Here is a 13,814-nt window from a genome sequence, read left to right as displayed (position 1 = left end):
ATTCAGAATTCCTCAAAATTAACAAACAATAATGAAATATGTTGAATTGCACAAAAAATACTTTGTTTATATACTTTATATTTAATCACACTTTATTAACCAAGTCTTTGCTGATGACCTTCGATGATCCAATTCAACCATGCTAATAGCAAGAATTACTTTAATACTGATAAGCATCAGATTTGTGTTTCATTTTTTGTTTTTATTGCTGAAGAGGGTTAAACTTTATTCTCCTGCGTCCTATTCTTCTGGCAGCACAGCTGAAAGGTTTGTTTGAGCTGCAGGCGTGAATTTGCATTTCCTTCAGCCTGAGGCTCATTCATTTCACTTTTGAAAGGGCTTTTACATTTGCCAAAAATATAACTTTTATTACTTTATTTATAAATTATTTTTTATATTAAATACAAGCAAGCCCAGCCCAGGTGAGAAAAAGTACCTAAGTAATGCAATTAGTTACTTTTTTAGGGAGTAACACAATATTGTAAGGCATTACTTTTAACAGTAACTTTCTCCAACACTGCATACTGTATATGCCCTAAAGTGCTAAAATGTACTGATACAGAAATGCATTTGAAAAATGCATCAACACATTTTAGCTATTTTATAACTCATCAAAGCTCCTGCAGTTGCAAACAATACAGAACAATTAGTTACACAGAACAATATTTCAGTTCGGCAAGCATTTTACTGTAAACATTTCTGCTCTGACCACACAACAAACAATCTGCTTTTATAAATCCTTTATTTATTAGTGATTTCATACAGCGCACAAAGTAAGGTAGCTGCCTGTGCTGTGTTAGCAATATAGCCTTTCACAATAAAACATAAACAGCACCAATATACAGCATAATAATATTACACCTTGTTGTAGTGAAGCCTGGTGTTGATGAATAATGCGGTGGCTTTGCTAACATGCTTAGCATGATAAAAAACAAAAAAAAAACAGGTAATGAGTTGTTGTTCAAAGCATTTAGACTAACTGTTGCTTTTATAGCAGGCAATGTAGATATTGGCAAACGCATTTAGTGGCAAGGGGATTTATGGGTATTTATGTTTTTTTTGCTTTATGGAAGATATATTGGGTATAATTGTGTTCCTTAAAAGTTTTCTAATGTTAAGTTTAATGGTTTAATATTTATAGACAACTAAGTAAGTTTATTTCTTCAAAAAAAGTGTGAACATTTTGGATTTGTAGTGCTTTTTGGGACTGGAATATCTGATCAATCAAAGGCAGAAATATTAAATTCCCGTTTAGTGAGAATGATGGAGCAAAAACAGACTCTTTACATCTAAAGCAGCAAATGGCATTGTAAACTCTTGACTGGGCACCTGTATGTTTACCGCATGTCTCTTTGAGGTAGCCAATGCACTTAATAATTAGAAGCCAGCAAGCAAAGAATCACTGTAATATAGTTAACAGAAATCACCAAGGAAGTTTACATGAAAAAGCACATTCATTGGTGTTGTAGCTCTGTTGAACTAGAGGATATTGATGTGTGTTTCTGTCTGAACATCAATCGCTGTCTCTGTGTGGATGTAATGACTCTCCCAGTCGTCTTCTCCTTATGTTTAGGGGGCTTTAACCACCTTCTCCCCTGAAACAGAAGGAGAAGAGGAGCCGAGTTAACACCTCCACCCTACAAATGAGCATTTTGAGACAATAGCAATGCCTCTGATATGTTCAAATATAATCTTGGAGGACAGAAAAAAAAACCTGTCCTGCAAAACTGTCTGAAGTCATTATACCTATTATATATATATATATATATAAATATATATATGTGTGTGTGTGTGTGTGTGTGTGTGTGTGTGTGTGTGTGTGTGTGTGTGTGTGAAGATGTGTTAAAACAACTTACCGTTTTGAACGATATCAGAAATGTCCTGCAAATAAAACCAAGGAAAAGGGTATAAATGGAAGACCTGTAGTGACATTTCGTTCTTTATTTTCACTTAAATTACACTTTTTTGTGCTCACAATTTACCTCTTTTGGTTTCAGTACTGGTTGTGGCATCATGCGTCCAAACCCCTGTACAATCCAGCCAACCATACTTGAAAACAAATGAAATATAATGCATGTCATTAGACTTATCTACACATAAAAATAATTCAAATAAATCCAAACAATAAAAGGCCTCAGATATGTGTTATGTTCAGAATGGAATACTAGTATACTGATAACTGAATGCTACCTAATACAAAACAAAACAAAATTTATTTTTCCTTTTTTAAACCAGAAATGAAATGTGAAAGATGCAGTTTCTTCTTTATTGATTCTAATACTAATAAATAGAATAAGCAGAAACAAACTATTTTCTGAAAAGAGATTCATATTTTATTTAGTGCGCATAATATTTGTGTCACGCCTGTCAGCCGGAATGACTGTGATAGCCACCAGAGGGCACTCCTTTCATCTTTGTTATCTCATCATGGACTGCATTTCCCATAGCCCATTGCCCGGACTCATTATGCCTGATTGCTTTCAGCTGTTTCTCATTACCCTTGTTGACTCTGCCTATATAAGCCCTGTGTATTCACACGTTCATTGCAAAGTCTGGTAATGTCACACTGCATTTCTGAGTGCGCTTGCTGGTTTTCTGTGTAATGGTTCTGATTTTCTACCTGGATTTCCCTGTCTGGCCCGTGTTTTGATCTATTGCCTGTTTTATGGATTATGATTCTGGATTGACCTAATAAAACTGAATTTGGATCCTAAACAAGTGTGTTTCAGGGCAGTTATGTAAAAATTTGTGTGTACAGTTTTAATTAAAATTTTGGTGTTCAACTTAACATTTAAAAATACAACAACTGTTCTTTTTTATTTTTCTTGCCATGGTTAATAAAAGTATAAATCCTATTATATAAACTTAAATCCTATTGAGACTCCAGACTTAAGGGTATGATTTGAAACTTGATCCTGTTGTGCTAAGCAATCTGCTATCTGCCATCAAGAGCTTTATCTAGAGCAAAGACTGCCTCATCAAACTTGATCATATTTATATACAGTATATATATATATATATATATCTACACACACACCCCCATTGCAAATCAGGTTTATTGGCAAAATTTACAGACTTTCAGCTGTTTGCAATGAACAAATCAAACAAAAGTAATTGAAATAGCTCAACGCAACAAATGTTTCAAGTGTTTTTTCCCCAAATTCAACTGCAAATGCAACTTTTAATGACTTCTGCTGTCTCAAAATTATTCAACCCCTTGAATAGAAATCCTTACAATCTGCAAAACCGGTGTTGTCTCAAAGGGCTTCATTAGTTGCGCCATTAGTATGCACCATATCTGAACTGGCTAGGTTTGTTGAGTGTCACATTTGACTGCATGTTAGAAATGGTCCAAAAGAATGGTCCAAAACGTTAAGAGAAAGATATCATTGCCATTCACAAACAAGGAACTAGACATAAAAAGATAGCGAAGGCACTAAATGTTCATAGAGACGCCGTTGAAAGCATAGTTAACAAGTTCAAAGTTAAAAGAACAGTGGTTACACTACGAGGACGGGGCAGAAAAAGGAAGCGATCAACGGCTGCAACAAGATTTCTGAGAAGGCAGGTTCAGAAAAACCCTCGAAAGACAAAAGACCTGCAGCAAGACTTGGTGGGAGCAGGCACTGAGGTTTCAGCTTGCACAGTAAAGCCTGGTTCACACGGGACGATTTTAAAATTGTCGGCCGATTTTCCAAACCTGAGAGACCCCACACACGTCGATAAAAAATCACGGGTCTAACAGTTTTGGTCGTACAGTGTGTGGTGCGCAGCCACACGGCAAAATCAACACATCACACACGAACCGATTTGACTCCCGAGCATTCCCAGGTCAGACGGAAAATCTTGCAAAATCCCTCGAGATCAAACGTGACTTCAGAGTAAACAATCATGGCGGATGAATGTAGTTTGTTTTTAACCGGAAAAAAACTGTAACAAAAGAAAAGGCGATGGTCAAAGAAGTGGAGACAACGCGAGCATGGACGGCTGTTTTGATTTTGTTTCCCGGTGCTTCCTCTGCGCCTCGTCACCTGATTGGCAACACGCCACGGTCTACAGGCTGCGTGCTCGTTTGTCCCCGGGGGAAACCACACACGAGGAAAAATAAATCCAACATGTTGGATATCCCCGATTTGAGATCGGAGCAGTCCTGACGTCCATTCGAGCAGACGAGAGCACTCTTAACACACCACACACGGCAGGAATATCTCATCAGATTATTTTACGATAATCGAATTATACTTAAGATTGTCGGAAGGGGTAAATCGGGGCTAAAATCGGCCTAATTATCCTGCCGTGTGGACCAGGCTTAAGACACGTACTAAACGCATGCCCGACTTCAAGACGTTCACCTCTACTGACCCAAAAGCACAAGAAAAGTCGGCTCCAATTTGCTCAAAATCATAGAAATTAGCCACAGAAGTTTTGGGATTCAGTTCTGTGGAGCGATGAAACAAAACTGGAAATTTTCGGCCTTATGGATCATCAGTATGTCTGGAGGAAGAAGAATGAAGCATATGCTGAAAGAAAACTCTGCCTACAGGTAAGCATGGTGGTGCTCGGTGATGCTCTGCGGCTGCTTTATATCCTCTGCCACTGAAAACCTGCAGCGTGTGGAAGGCAAGATCGATTCATTGAAGTATCAGGAAATCCTAGGAGAAAATGTCATGCCGTCAGTGAGGAAACTGAAGCTTGGGCATCATTGGACCTTTAAACAGGACAATGATACTAAGCATACCTCAAAATCCACCAAGACTTGGTTGCAGAAGAAGTCCTGGAAGATTCTACAGTGGCCATCACAGTCACCTGACTTGAACCCCATATAAAATCTCTGGTAGGATTTGAAGGCGGCGGTTGCAGAAACCAAACCCAAGAATATTACTGAACTGGAGGCCATTGCTCATGAGGAACGGGCTCAGATTCCTCAGAATCAGCTGGTGTCTGGTTATACATCTCGTTTGCAGAAGGTCATAACAGCAAAATGGTGTTCTACTGAGAACTAAAGATGCTTCCTATAAAGGGGTTGAATAATTTTGGGACTGCAGAAGTCATTAAAAGTTGCATTTTTAGTTGAATTTAGGGGAAACCACTCGAAAAATTTGGGCTGTCTCAATTACTTTTGTTAGATTTATTCATTTCAAACAGCTGAAACTCTAATTTTTGCCAATAAACCTGATTTACAATGGGAATTGAATAAAATATAAAAATGTGCATTAAACCAGGGTGTCGAGGTTTGATTGTTTTACATAGCCATAGATATTATAAGGAAAGGGGATGGACACTTACTTTGTGCCTTTGGGATCCTCAGCTAGTTTAGGTTGCTCAGGAGCTGCGAGTACAGGTGCAGGTGCAGGTGCAGGTGCAGGTGCAGGTGCAGGTGGGGCTGCAGGTGCAGGTGCTGGTGCTGTGGCAGGTGGAGGTGCAGGAGCAGGTGTTGGTTCAGGTGCTGAATATATAAAAAGAGTCAAATTCACAACACCCTGTCTCCAAGGAAGCCCAACTGAGCATTTTTGATTTCTAAAATTCTACCTGGCTCTTGTTTGCAGGGTGTGACAGGAGCAGAAGCAGCCCTCTGAGCAGGTGTTTCTGTACCAAAGGGAGGATGAGGATGCATTGGCGACTGAGGGACTACCTTCTCAAAACCATGCTTAATCCATTCTATTACCCTGAAAGAGAAAGAGACAGACACATTGAAGGAAGAGTTCAGCCATAATGAGAATTCTGATTAGCTTCTGACATCTCATTAACATATACCTGGGAGAGAAGGGAATGTTAGCAGCGTCTGGCTCCTCATCAGACACAACCTCCACCACAGGAATATGAGGCAGCGGCTCAGCATCTGGTGGGAGTGAGAGTCATGTCACATGTGTCCTTTCCGTTTTAATCAGCCCTTCACAATGCAAATTCTTTCAAAAATAATAATTGCCAAAGTATGCAGTTCTAGATCAAGTGGTTATCAAGAGGCTGCCCTTACCACAAATGTCTTTGGCCTCTTGTACCTGCGAAGAGACAGAAACACAAATAACTCTTACTGTGTATGGACTTTGATTTAATATTGGTGTTAAAATTAAGAGGCCAGGTGCTCTAGATTGGCTTGCACTTCTTTTTTCTCTGTCTATATTGTGTCAAGCAGTCAATCATTTATTTGTAAAAGTGTTTGTGAGAAGGTTTTTTCAAATATATCAGTGTTTCTTCAACTTTGTGGACTTTTGGCTTAGTAAACTTAGAAACTGTAAACAATAAAAATTGTATTTTATCTCACTTTATTTCTTTAACACATCATGTGTCTCATATTTCATCTCACGCTGGAGAGATGTAGATTGTGTATAAAAACACTGAAATCGTTTTCACACACTAAATATATTTCACACTTGAACTATATTTTAAGATTGAAAGTCTGGGTCTGGGAATAGTGTAAAACAATAAAATATACATAAAACACATTTGACCCCCCCCCCCCCAAATATATATATATATATATATATATATATATATATATATATAAAACATTTAGTTTTAATGCGATCATGTAACAAAGTGTTAGTTAGTTAGGTCACCAATAAATCAAAATTGACCATTTTTATATTTTAAGGAATATTGCAGTGTTTGTTATAAATGAATTAGCCATGCTCATCATTTATTAAAATTTATGTGCCCTCATAATCTTTAATCAAAATAACTTCCACTTCCTCTTGCAGTGACATCTATTCTCTTCTCTGATGATGCGTTTACTGGTGTGGGGGCGGGACAACCTGTCACTCACATGAGATACACCACTAGCAAACCACAACCATCCATTCAATTACATATGGACAAAATCAAACCCCGACCAACATTTTATCTTGTTCAAAAAGCTGTTTCACTCACATATACATCAAAATAGGGAAGAAAAGACTTTAAGGTTGAAGAAACACCCATATGTAACATATGTGAGCAAGTATGCGCATTTTAAGCTGCTAGAGTAGCCATGCAAGCATTTGAGATGTCTGATGCTGCAGGGTCATACCATAGTGATGTACAAATATAGCAGGATATTTGAAATGCAATGAGGCTCAAATTATAAGTATTTCTTAAAGACTCAATCTATAACCGCCCAAAGCAATCAGCTTGTGTTTACAACTTTAATTTGTTGTAACACTATATTCTGTGATGATAACATAGCTGTGAGGGATCAAGTCGAACTACCAGTATATATAAAGTCATTAATATTCAGCAGTTTGGGCTGATTCTGGATTCTTGGAGTTTGTAGACCAAGTAATTCAAATGAATGTCTCTGTACATCACCTCATATTTAAAGGGGACATATGATTGTGCAATCTTTGAAATGAAACCGTAAGTAGACTTCTTTCAATATTCACGACTAACATTCACAGATCATTTACTGAAACTGAGCTGCAAAAATGTTCAATCCGGACTTGATGTTAACTTGTTAACATCAGATTTAAACATCAGCTCCTATTCAGGATCTTGTCCCGTCCTGATGATGTGATGATGAAAAGTCTAGAATATGGCCCCTTTAATGCTGTGGGACAGATGAGGGAACAGCGAGCATAATCCTGACACAGCTTACTCCAAAAACAATGTACTTACTGGAGGATCCACTTTAACCACTGGAACAACTGCAGGCTAATTGGAAATGAAACAAAACTCTCACAGAAGCTCCTAAAAAAGCTAGACACCTTTGAGACTGGTGCCCGTGGACCTGAAATACTCTTAACTCCATTAACTCTGTTAGTGTCACTATATGTTCAAGTCAAATTGTTTAAATCTAAAACAAAAATCAAAAAAAAAAGAAAAGAAAAAAAACCTAAAATGTTTCAAAATATCATTCCTCAGTTTTTATCTAATAACAAATAGAAACTTTCTCAGTAAAAATGGAAAATATTTTTTTATGGAAGCAAGTTTTTGCTATGGAATAAATAAAAAAAGATTAAAAAGTCACAATTACCTTTTTTTATTTCTTAGGTGGAAACAAGCTTCCATTTAAAATAATAATAATAATTATCAAAAATTTTTATACATATTGGAAAAATTTGGTTTCAAAGATCGTGATTTGTTATTTAAAATCTCTGTCCCACTTTTTTTAAGTGTCTTTAACTACTATGTACTAACATTTAAATCATTTCTTTCATACAATGCACTGATTGTGTACATACTGATTGTTTTTACATTGTACTTACATTTAAAGATAACCCCTTTTAATTACATATTATTCAACTACATCTGTAATTACATGTACAAATACCCCTTAAACTTGACCATACCATCAAATCTGTTCCTAACCGTAACCGTACCAAACAATTACATTTTTGATGTAAGTACATAATAGTTAGAGACACCTCAAATAAAGTAAGACAAAATTCTGAATTTAAATTCATGTGAATTTATTGGATTAAACAAACAAATGATCAGGTAACACTTTATTTTAAGGTGACATATTACACATTACTACATGCACTTACTATAGTAATAACAATATGCATAATTACAAGTATCTAACCCTAAACCAAACCCTAACCGTAACTCTATAGTAAGTACATGTAGTTGGTTAATATTACTCAGTACTTATTTGAGTAAGTACAGTGTAACTATATCACATTAAAATAAAGTGTAACCAATGATCATTCTTCATAGATACAAATGTCCATGAACTCATTAATATGCTCCAAAAATTCCAAAATGCTTAACCCATAAGCTTATGCAGTAAACTGCACTAAATCCAGTGAACTTGGTAAATAACCAAATAAGTAATCACACAGCACAAAGCCTCACCGTCTTATTGGATTAGTGAAATATGTGTGTCTATACCTCAGTGACCTCCTCTGGCTCTGTTTGACCCTTGTATTTCTCATCCGGCTGTGGAACCACTTTTCCCAGTCCCTGCACAATCCATCCTATCATCCCAGCCCTGATGGAAGAAAAGATACAGTCCATCAGCTGCTCTGGGCAAAAGTGAGGACGTGAAAGCATGCAAATAAGCTGATTTGCTCTAAGTCAACTCTAGATGGCAGCAGGGGACAGTAAAAACAAACAGGTCTGCCCATAGGCCTCCGTGAAGCAGTAGAGCAGTATGCTAATCAAAAAAAAAAAAAAGAAAAAAAGAAGTTTCATTGCAGTTGTGTTCTTGTAGACGAGTATATATATATATATATATATATATATATATATACAATTTTATGTTCTATGGAAGCCAGTCTGCATATTATAATGCTAAAGTTTATGTCCGTTCAGCATGGATCTTTTGCCTTGAGCTGTTAATATGGAAATACAGCTCAGTGCAATAAAGTCTCTTGCATGTGTAGCATGCAAAAAAGCTATATCCACAGTAAGCCTACTCACTGGTCCGATGTGTTACTGCCATCCGTGGTGATACAGTGATGAAAATATGTGTAAAACTCAACACAATATCCATTTAACAGGCATACACACAGATACAGATGTAAAACACACAAGTATTCCCACGCCACAAGGCATACATAAACATACAGAATAAAAGTGAATCCATATGATTGAAACTATACCTGTTGCTCACTGCATTTGCCTCTTGCTGTTCAATCCGCGGTAAACAAAAAGAAAAAATGTTCATCAATAAAACAGACAAACTCATTTGCCCTATACTTGTACATCACCAGGCTTTTTTCCCTTTTTTTTTAAACGAATGTTTAAATGTTTGAAAGCAAATACTAATTAGATATATTTGGATTGTGTTTCAAAATTGCACAAAAAAAGGTTTAATTCTAATTGTATTCAAGTTTTTGAAAAGGTAAATTATTTTATTGGCTTCAGAAATAGGCCGATTAAATCAAGAAAGTAATACGATTTTACCATTAAAGTACCTTTTTTGTTTTTATTAGAAGCACTTATGGTGACCTTTCATGTCTTGCACCTTGTAAAACTTGAGGACACAACACCCTAGATTTTGAACTAAAACTTGTCAACAATTATTAAAATATTGGTTTATAGACTGAAGACTGACTGTGTTCACGCCGGTGTTAAGTCCAGCAATGTCCAGAGATAATATGTATTGTTTTATCTTAAAGTTATAGCTTCATAATGACAAATAATCATATTTTTGTCATGGTTTACACCAAATAGATGTCAATGACTACCGGTATAAAGGTTCAGCTGGGACTGAAATTTGATTGGCTTTCTCATTCAAATGAATGAAACAAAAAATGAGAGCAAACATTAAAATGTGAATTAAATATGTACTTTGCACATTGATTGCCAAATAAAAATGTTAATGTAACCGAGGAAGTGTGCAAGTATTCACTTTTAATGGTACTTAAGTACAGCATAAAAACTCCACAATTACTCAAGTTTAGTAATTAATGAACACTCAAGAACTGTAAGAGTGCAGGTATTCAGTTTCAATAGTATAATTACTCAAGAACTGTAAGATAAAAAGCATATTATCGCTTATTATTCATTTGATTATTTAGATAATTTATTTAGCTTTATTATGTGAGTATACTCAACAGGAGTCAGAAAATACCTTAAGTTCAGCGTTGCCCAGTTTAGATGCGTTCACTGGCTGAGGGAGAGCGCTACTGAACCCATTAGAAAGCCAACTCAAAACCCCATTTTGAGAGCTAGAGAGAGAGAGAGAGAGAGAGAGAGAGAGAGAGAGAGAGAGAGAGGGGGGGGGGGGGTAATTAGGTCTGGCAGGGTTGCGTCTAGAGACACTGAATGCACATATGTACTCCAAACACACATACACACAAACAAAACATCACCTGCTTTCCTCTGAGACCTCCTCCTTTGACTTGGAAGGGTTGGCTTCTGTAAAAAAACATCATGAAAATGTATGAACAATAGCCTACTCTTTTTCTGTGACGTGGTGAGTGTTGGTCATTGATCAAAACTGCTGTCAAATTTAATAAAGTGCATATAGTTACCTTGTTTTACATCCTAGGAATAGTATGGAGAGAGAGAGAGAGAGAGAGAGAGAGAGAGAGAGAGAGAGAGAGAGAGAGAGAGAGAGAGAGAGAAGACATGCTTAAACTGTGACGACTCAGTGTAGAAACACATTTACACAAACACACACTCACTGCTGATGTGGACGCATTGGTTTGGTCCTCCTCTCCCAGTTTCCCAGGAGACGCTGGAGGCTGGGGAACAACTTTTATCACCCAGCTAAACATGCTGTCAGAAATACAGATTAACACCGTTAATGTCAAATAAGAATGTGTACTATAATGAAAAAGAAGCGAAAAAGACACCTCAGTGGTTTCCAGTTCGAAAATCTGATTTATTCCAATGAATTTGTTCATTCCAAACAGCCGTTTCTGTTATAGGCTATGCATAGTTATAAAGTTTGATTTATATAATGAATTTGTCCGAAAAGGTCTCTCCCTCATATGTAGCGTTGGAAAGTCCAGTTAATTCTTGCGAATCGGTTTTTTTGGGAGGTTCATGTAAATTAGGAGATTAAAATATGACTCACCTGACCGATCCATTCTAATAAATCAGTTCGTTCTTAACGGTCCTATCTCTCTCAGAAAGCGTTGGAGTTCAGTTAATTCTAGTGAATCAGTTCGTTCGGCCAGTTATGTAAATTAACAGATTAAAATATCATTCGCCGATTTGAGTGCATGTATTTTCAAACTCAGTTAGGCTATAGGTCTATATACAAGTTATATAAGCTATTTCTGCCTATTTATTATAGATTTACCTGCTCAAGTTTGATACCGTCACTTTAACTCAGATTGTTCATTGATTTAAAACCATCATTGTTTTTGTGTCATTAAATAATAATTAAGATAATTAATTAATTTTATTAATAATTTCAGGCTTTTAAAGTAGATTCTCCCCACTTAGGCACTTGTTTTCATTATAAGCCCACAAAATGCATATTTATTCATGCACAGCAGCTGCAGTGACCAATGTGGCAAAATAAGTGTATACACTTAACGGGGTGTCACATAAATAATACTGAAGTATAATTGACATTTTATAATCATGGTTCTGCCAGACTGGAAAGCTGTGGTTTAGAGATAATTTCAAGTAAATTCAGTACTGCAAGAAGAAGTGAATCAGCTATTATTGCATGCTTATGTACTTGAATTTATTTAATAGACTGTCAATCATTTTGCACATTTGAGTTTGCTGATATGCCTTTGAGGTGCAAATTTTGAAGGGACGGTGTAGAGTTAAAGTTAACACAGCTGAAACTGCTTACAGCTCCTAGTTTGAAACCAATTGACATGACATTTGTAATAAATCTAACTTTTTCTTGCTCTTGGTCACAGGGGTTTTGCTCCAAAGGGATCATGGCTGTTTGTGTGTGGGCTCCTGTCACTGTTAATCACCGATAAATGCATCTGACCCTAATCTCTCCTGGCTCGAACACCTGCGGAAACAGCCCGAGACAGCTGTACATGTCTACCCACACTGTTCCACTTTACACCTGAGCAGAGAAAGACGTAGGCCGAGGCCGCGGACTTCATTGTTCTGCGGTGGTGTTACTGTTAACTCAATCTGCTCACTCTAAACTCTCCATTTCAGGCCCAACATGTATTCAAACAACTACTACACTCCCAATACTGCAGATTTTAAATCATCATCCACTTAAAACTCCCCAACTCTGTTTGGTCAATTGATCAGCATCCGTTTTAATACCAGCCCATATACACTGCAACCAATAGAAGCACTACTTCCCAAATAAACAAAGCCAAACAAATAAACACAGCGGTTATGAGTGAACTGCACAATGCAGAACAGCCTCTGAGCAGATGCGTGGAAACACTGAGCAAGAGTAGCTTCATGAACTGGGGATTCACTGCTAGTCAAACCAGCTGTCAGGAGGTTCATATGGATTGACATTTGAAGAAATGAACTGTGACCCACTTCAACTCAAGTCTTCATACATTCTCTAAAAACAGGACGTTTTTTGTACATGTTGAACATGACACATGTACAGAAAGTACATGTTGTTAATTGATACTCAGTATTAATAAAGTGTATAAAAGTGTATAAAAAATCAAGTGTCTTAAATCGTTTCTTAATATACGTTCATGTTAATTTCAACATTAACTAATACATTTTTGTTGTCTGTTAATATTTAGTGCACCTGAGCTAACACGACCTAACAATGAACTAACTATAACAAAGATGAATAAGTACTTTGAAAAAATCCTATATTGCTCATTGTTAACTAATCTGTTGATGCATTAAATAACGTTAACTAATTGACCTGGTTGTTACAATCCACACAATTTTACAGTAATTACAGAACAAAAAACAACAACAACAACAATAAAAACTAAACAATGCACATCAAATGGACATTGATATTAATATTTCAGTCTTGCTGGTTAATGTTGGCAGATGCAATATTTACCTGTTGTGTTCAGCAGAAGACAATCATCCCAGAGAGAGGCTGAGGGCTCAAGGACAGGCAGGTGGGGAAGTGGAGGGATTATCCGTGAGAAAGCTCAGCTAACGGGATTAGGCTTTCTCTGGGAGGGATGGACAGAGAGGACCTGGACTTGGACCTCACAGAAGCCATCTTGGAGCTCAGCCCGTAAAGGACAACAGAGGGGTCCGGGACAATGAGTGGAGTCAGAATCCTTTGCCAAAAATCCTCAAATAGTAGCCAATCGAAATATATAGTGTATTTTTCCAGGGCTGCTTTGGTAGTCTCATTTAAGATTTTTCATAGTGCACTCTGTAAACCCTAATGCTCAAATCAATACATTGGTTTCAGTAGGGTAAACTTAAATTAAACAAATTAGTTAAATCAAATGAACTTTTGAGTATTTAGAAATTTATTTTTCTTTTGAGTTCACAAAACTGACACATTTTTAAGTAAT

The 13,814-nt window shown here is 36.7% G+C and overlaps 1 protein-coding gene across 3 annotated transcripts in view; it reads right to left on the bottom strand.

Moving 5' to 3' along the window:
- cngb1a (cyclic nucleotide gated channel subunit beta 1a) overlaps window positions 1-13,441 on the bottom strand; it is a 37,174-nt gene extending 23,733 nt beyond the window's left edge. For all 3 annotated transcript variants that reach the window (XM_077248445.1, XM_077248446.1, XM_077248447.1), the window contains exons 1-14: window positions 13,343-13,441; window positions 11,036-11,145; window positions 10,737-10,779; window positions 10,496-10,592; window positions 9,522-9,547; window positions 9,340-9,354; window positions 8,809-8,908; window positions 7,591-7,626; window positions 5,975-5,999; window positions 5,755-5,839; window positions 5,530-5,666; window positions 5,287-5,446; window positions 1,983-2,049; window positions 1,857-1,881 (exon numbers count right to left, since the gene is read on the bottom strand). In XM_077248445.1, coding sequence (XP_077104560.1) covers window positions 1,857-1,881; window positions 1,983-2,049; window positions 5,287-5,446; window positions 5,530-5,666; window positions 5,755-5,839; window positions 5,975-5,999; window positions 7,591-7,626; window positions 8,809-8,908; window positions 9,340-9,354; window positions 9,522-9,547; window positions 10,496-10,592; window positions 10,737-10,779; window positions 11,036-11,144 — 925 coding nt within the window. In that variant the 5' untranslated portion in view covers window position 11,145; window positions 13,343-13,441. The remainder of the gene's footprint in view (window positions 1-1,856; window positions 1,882-1,982; window positions 2,050-5,286; window positions 5,447-5,529; window positions 5,667-5,754; window positions 5,840-5,974; window positions 6,000-7,590; window positions 7,627-8,808; window positions 8,909-9,339; window positions 9,355-9,521; window positions 9,548-10,495; window positions 10,593-10,736; window positions 10,780-11,035; window positions 11,146-13,342) is intronic.
- Window positions 13,442-13,814: the final 373 nt, after the last annotated feature.

The sequence above is a fragment of the Siphateles boraxobius genome, unplaced genomic scaffold (genome assembly GCF_051911475.1).
Source record: "Siphateles boraxobius isolate OS27281-9 unplaced genomic scaffold, OSU_SipBor_1 30, whole genome shotgun sequence".
Taxonomy (NCBI): domain Eukaryota; kingdom Metazoa; phylum Chordata; class Actinopteri; order Cypriniformes; family Leuciscidae; genus Siphateles; species Siphateles boraxobius.
Note: the sequence above shows the minus strand (reverse complement) of the source record. Positions and strands in the feature narration are given on the sequence as shown.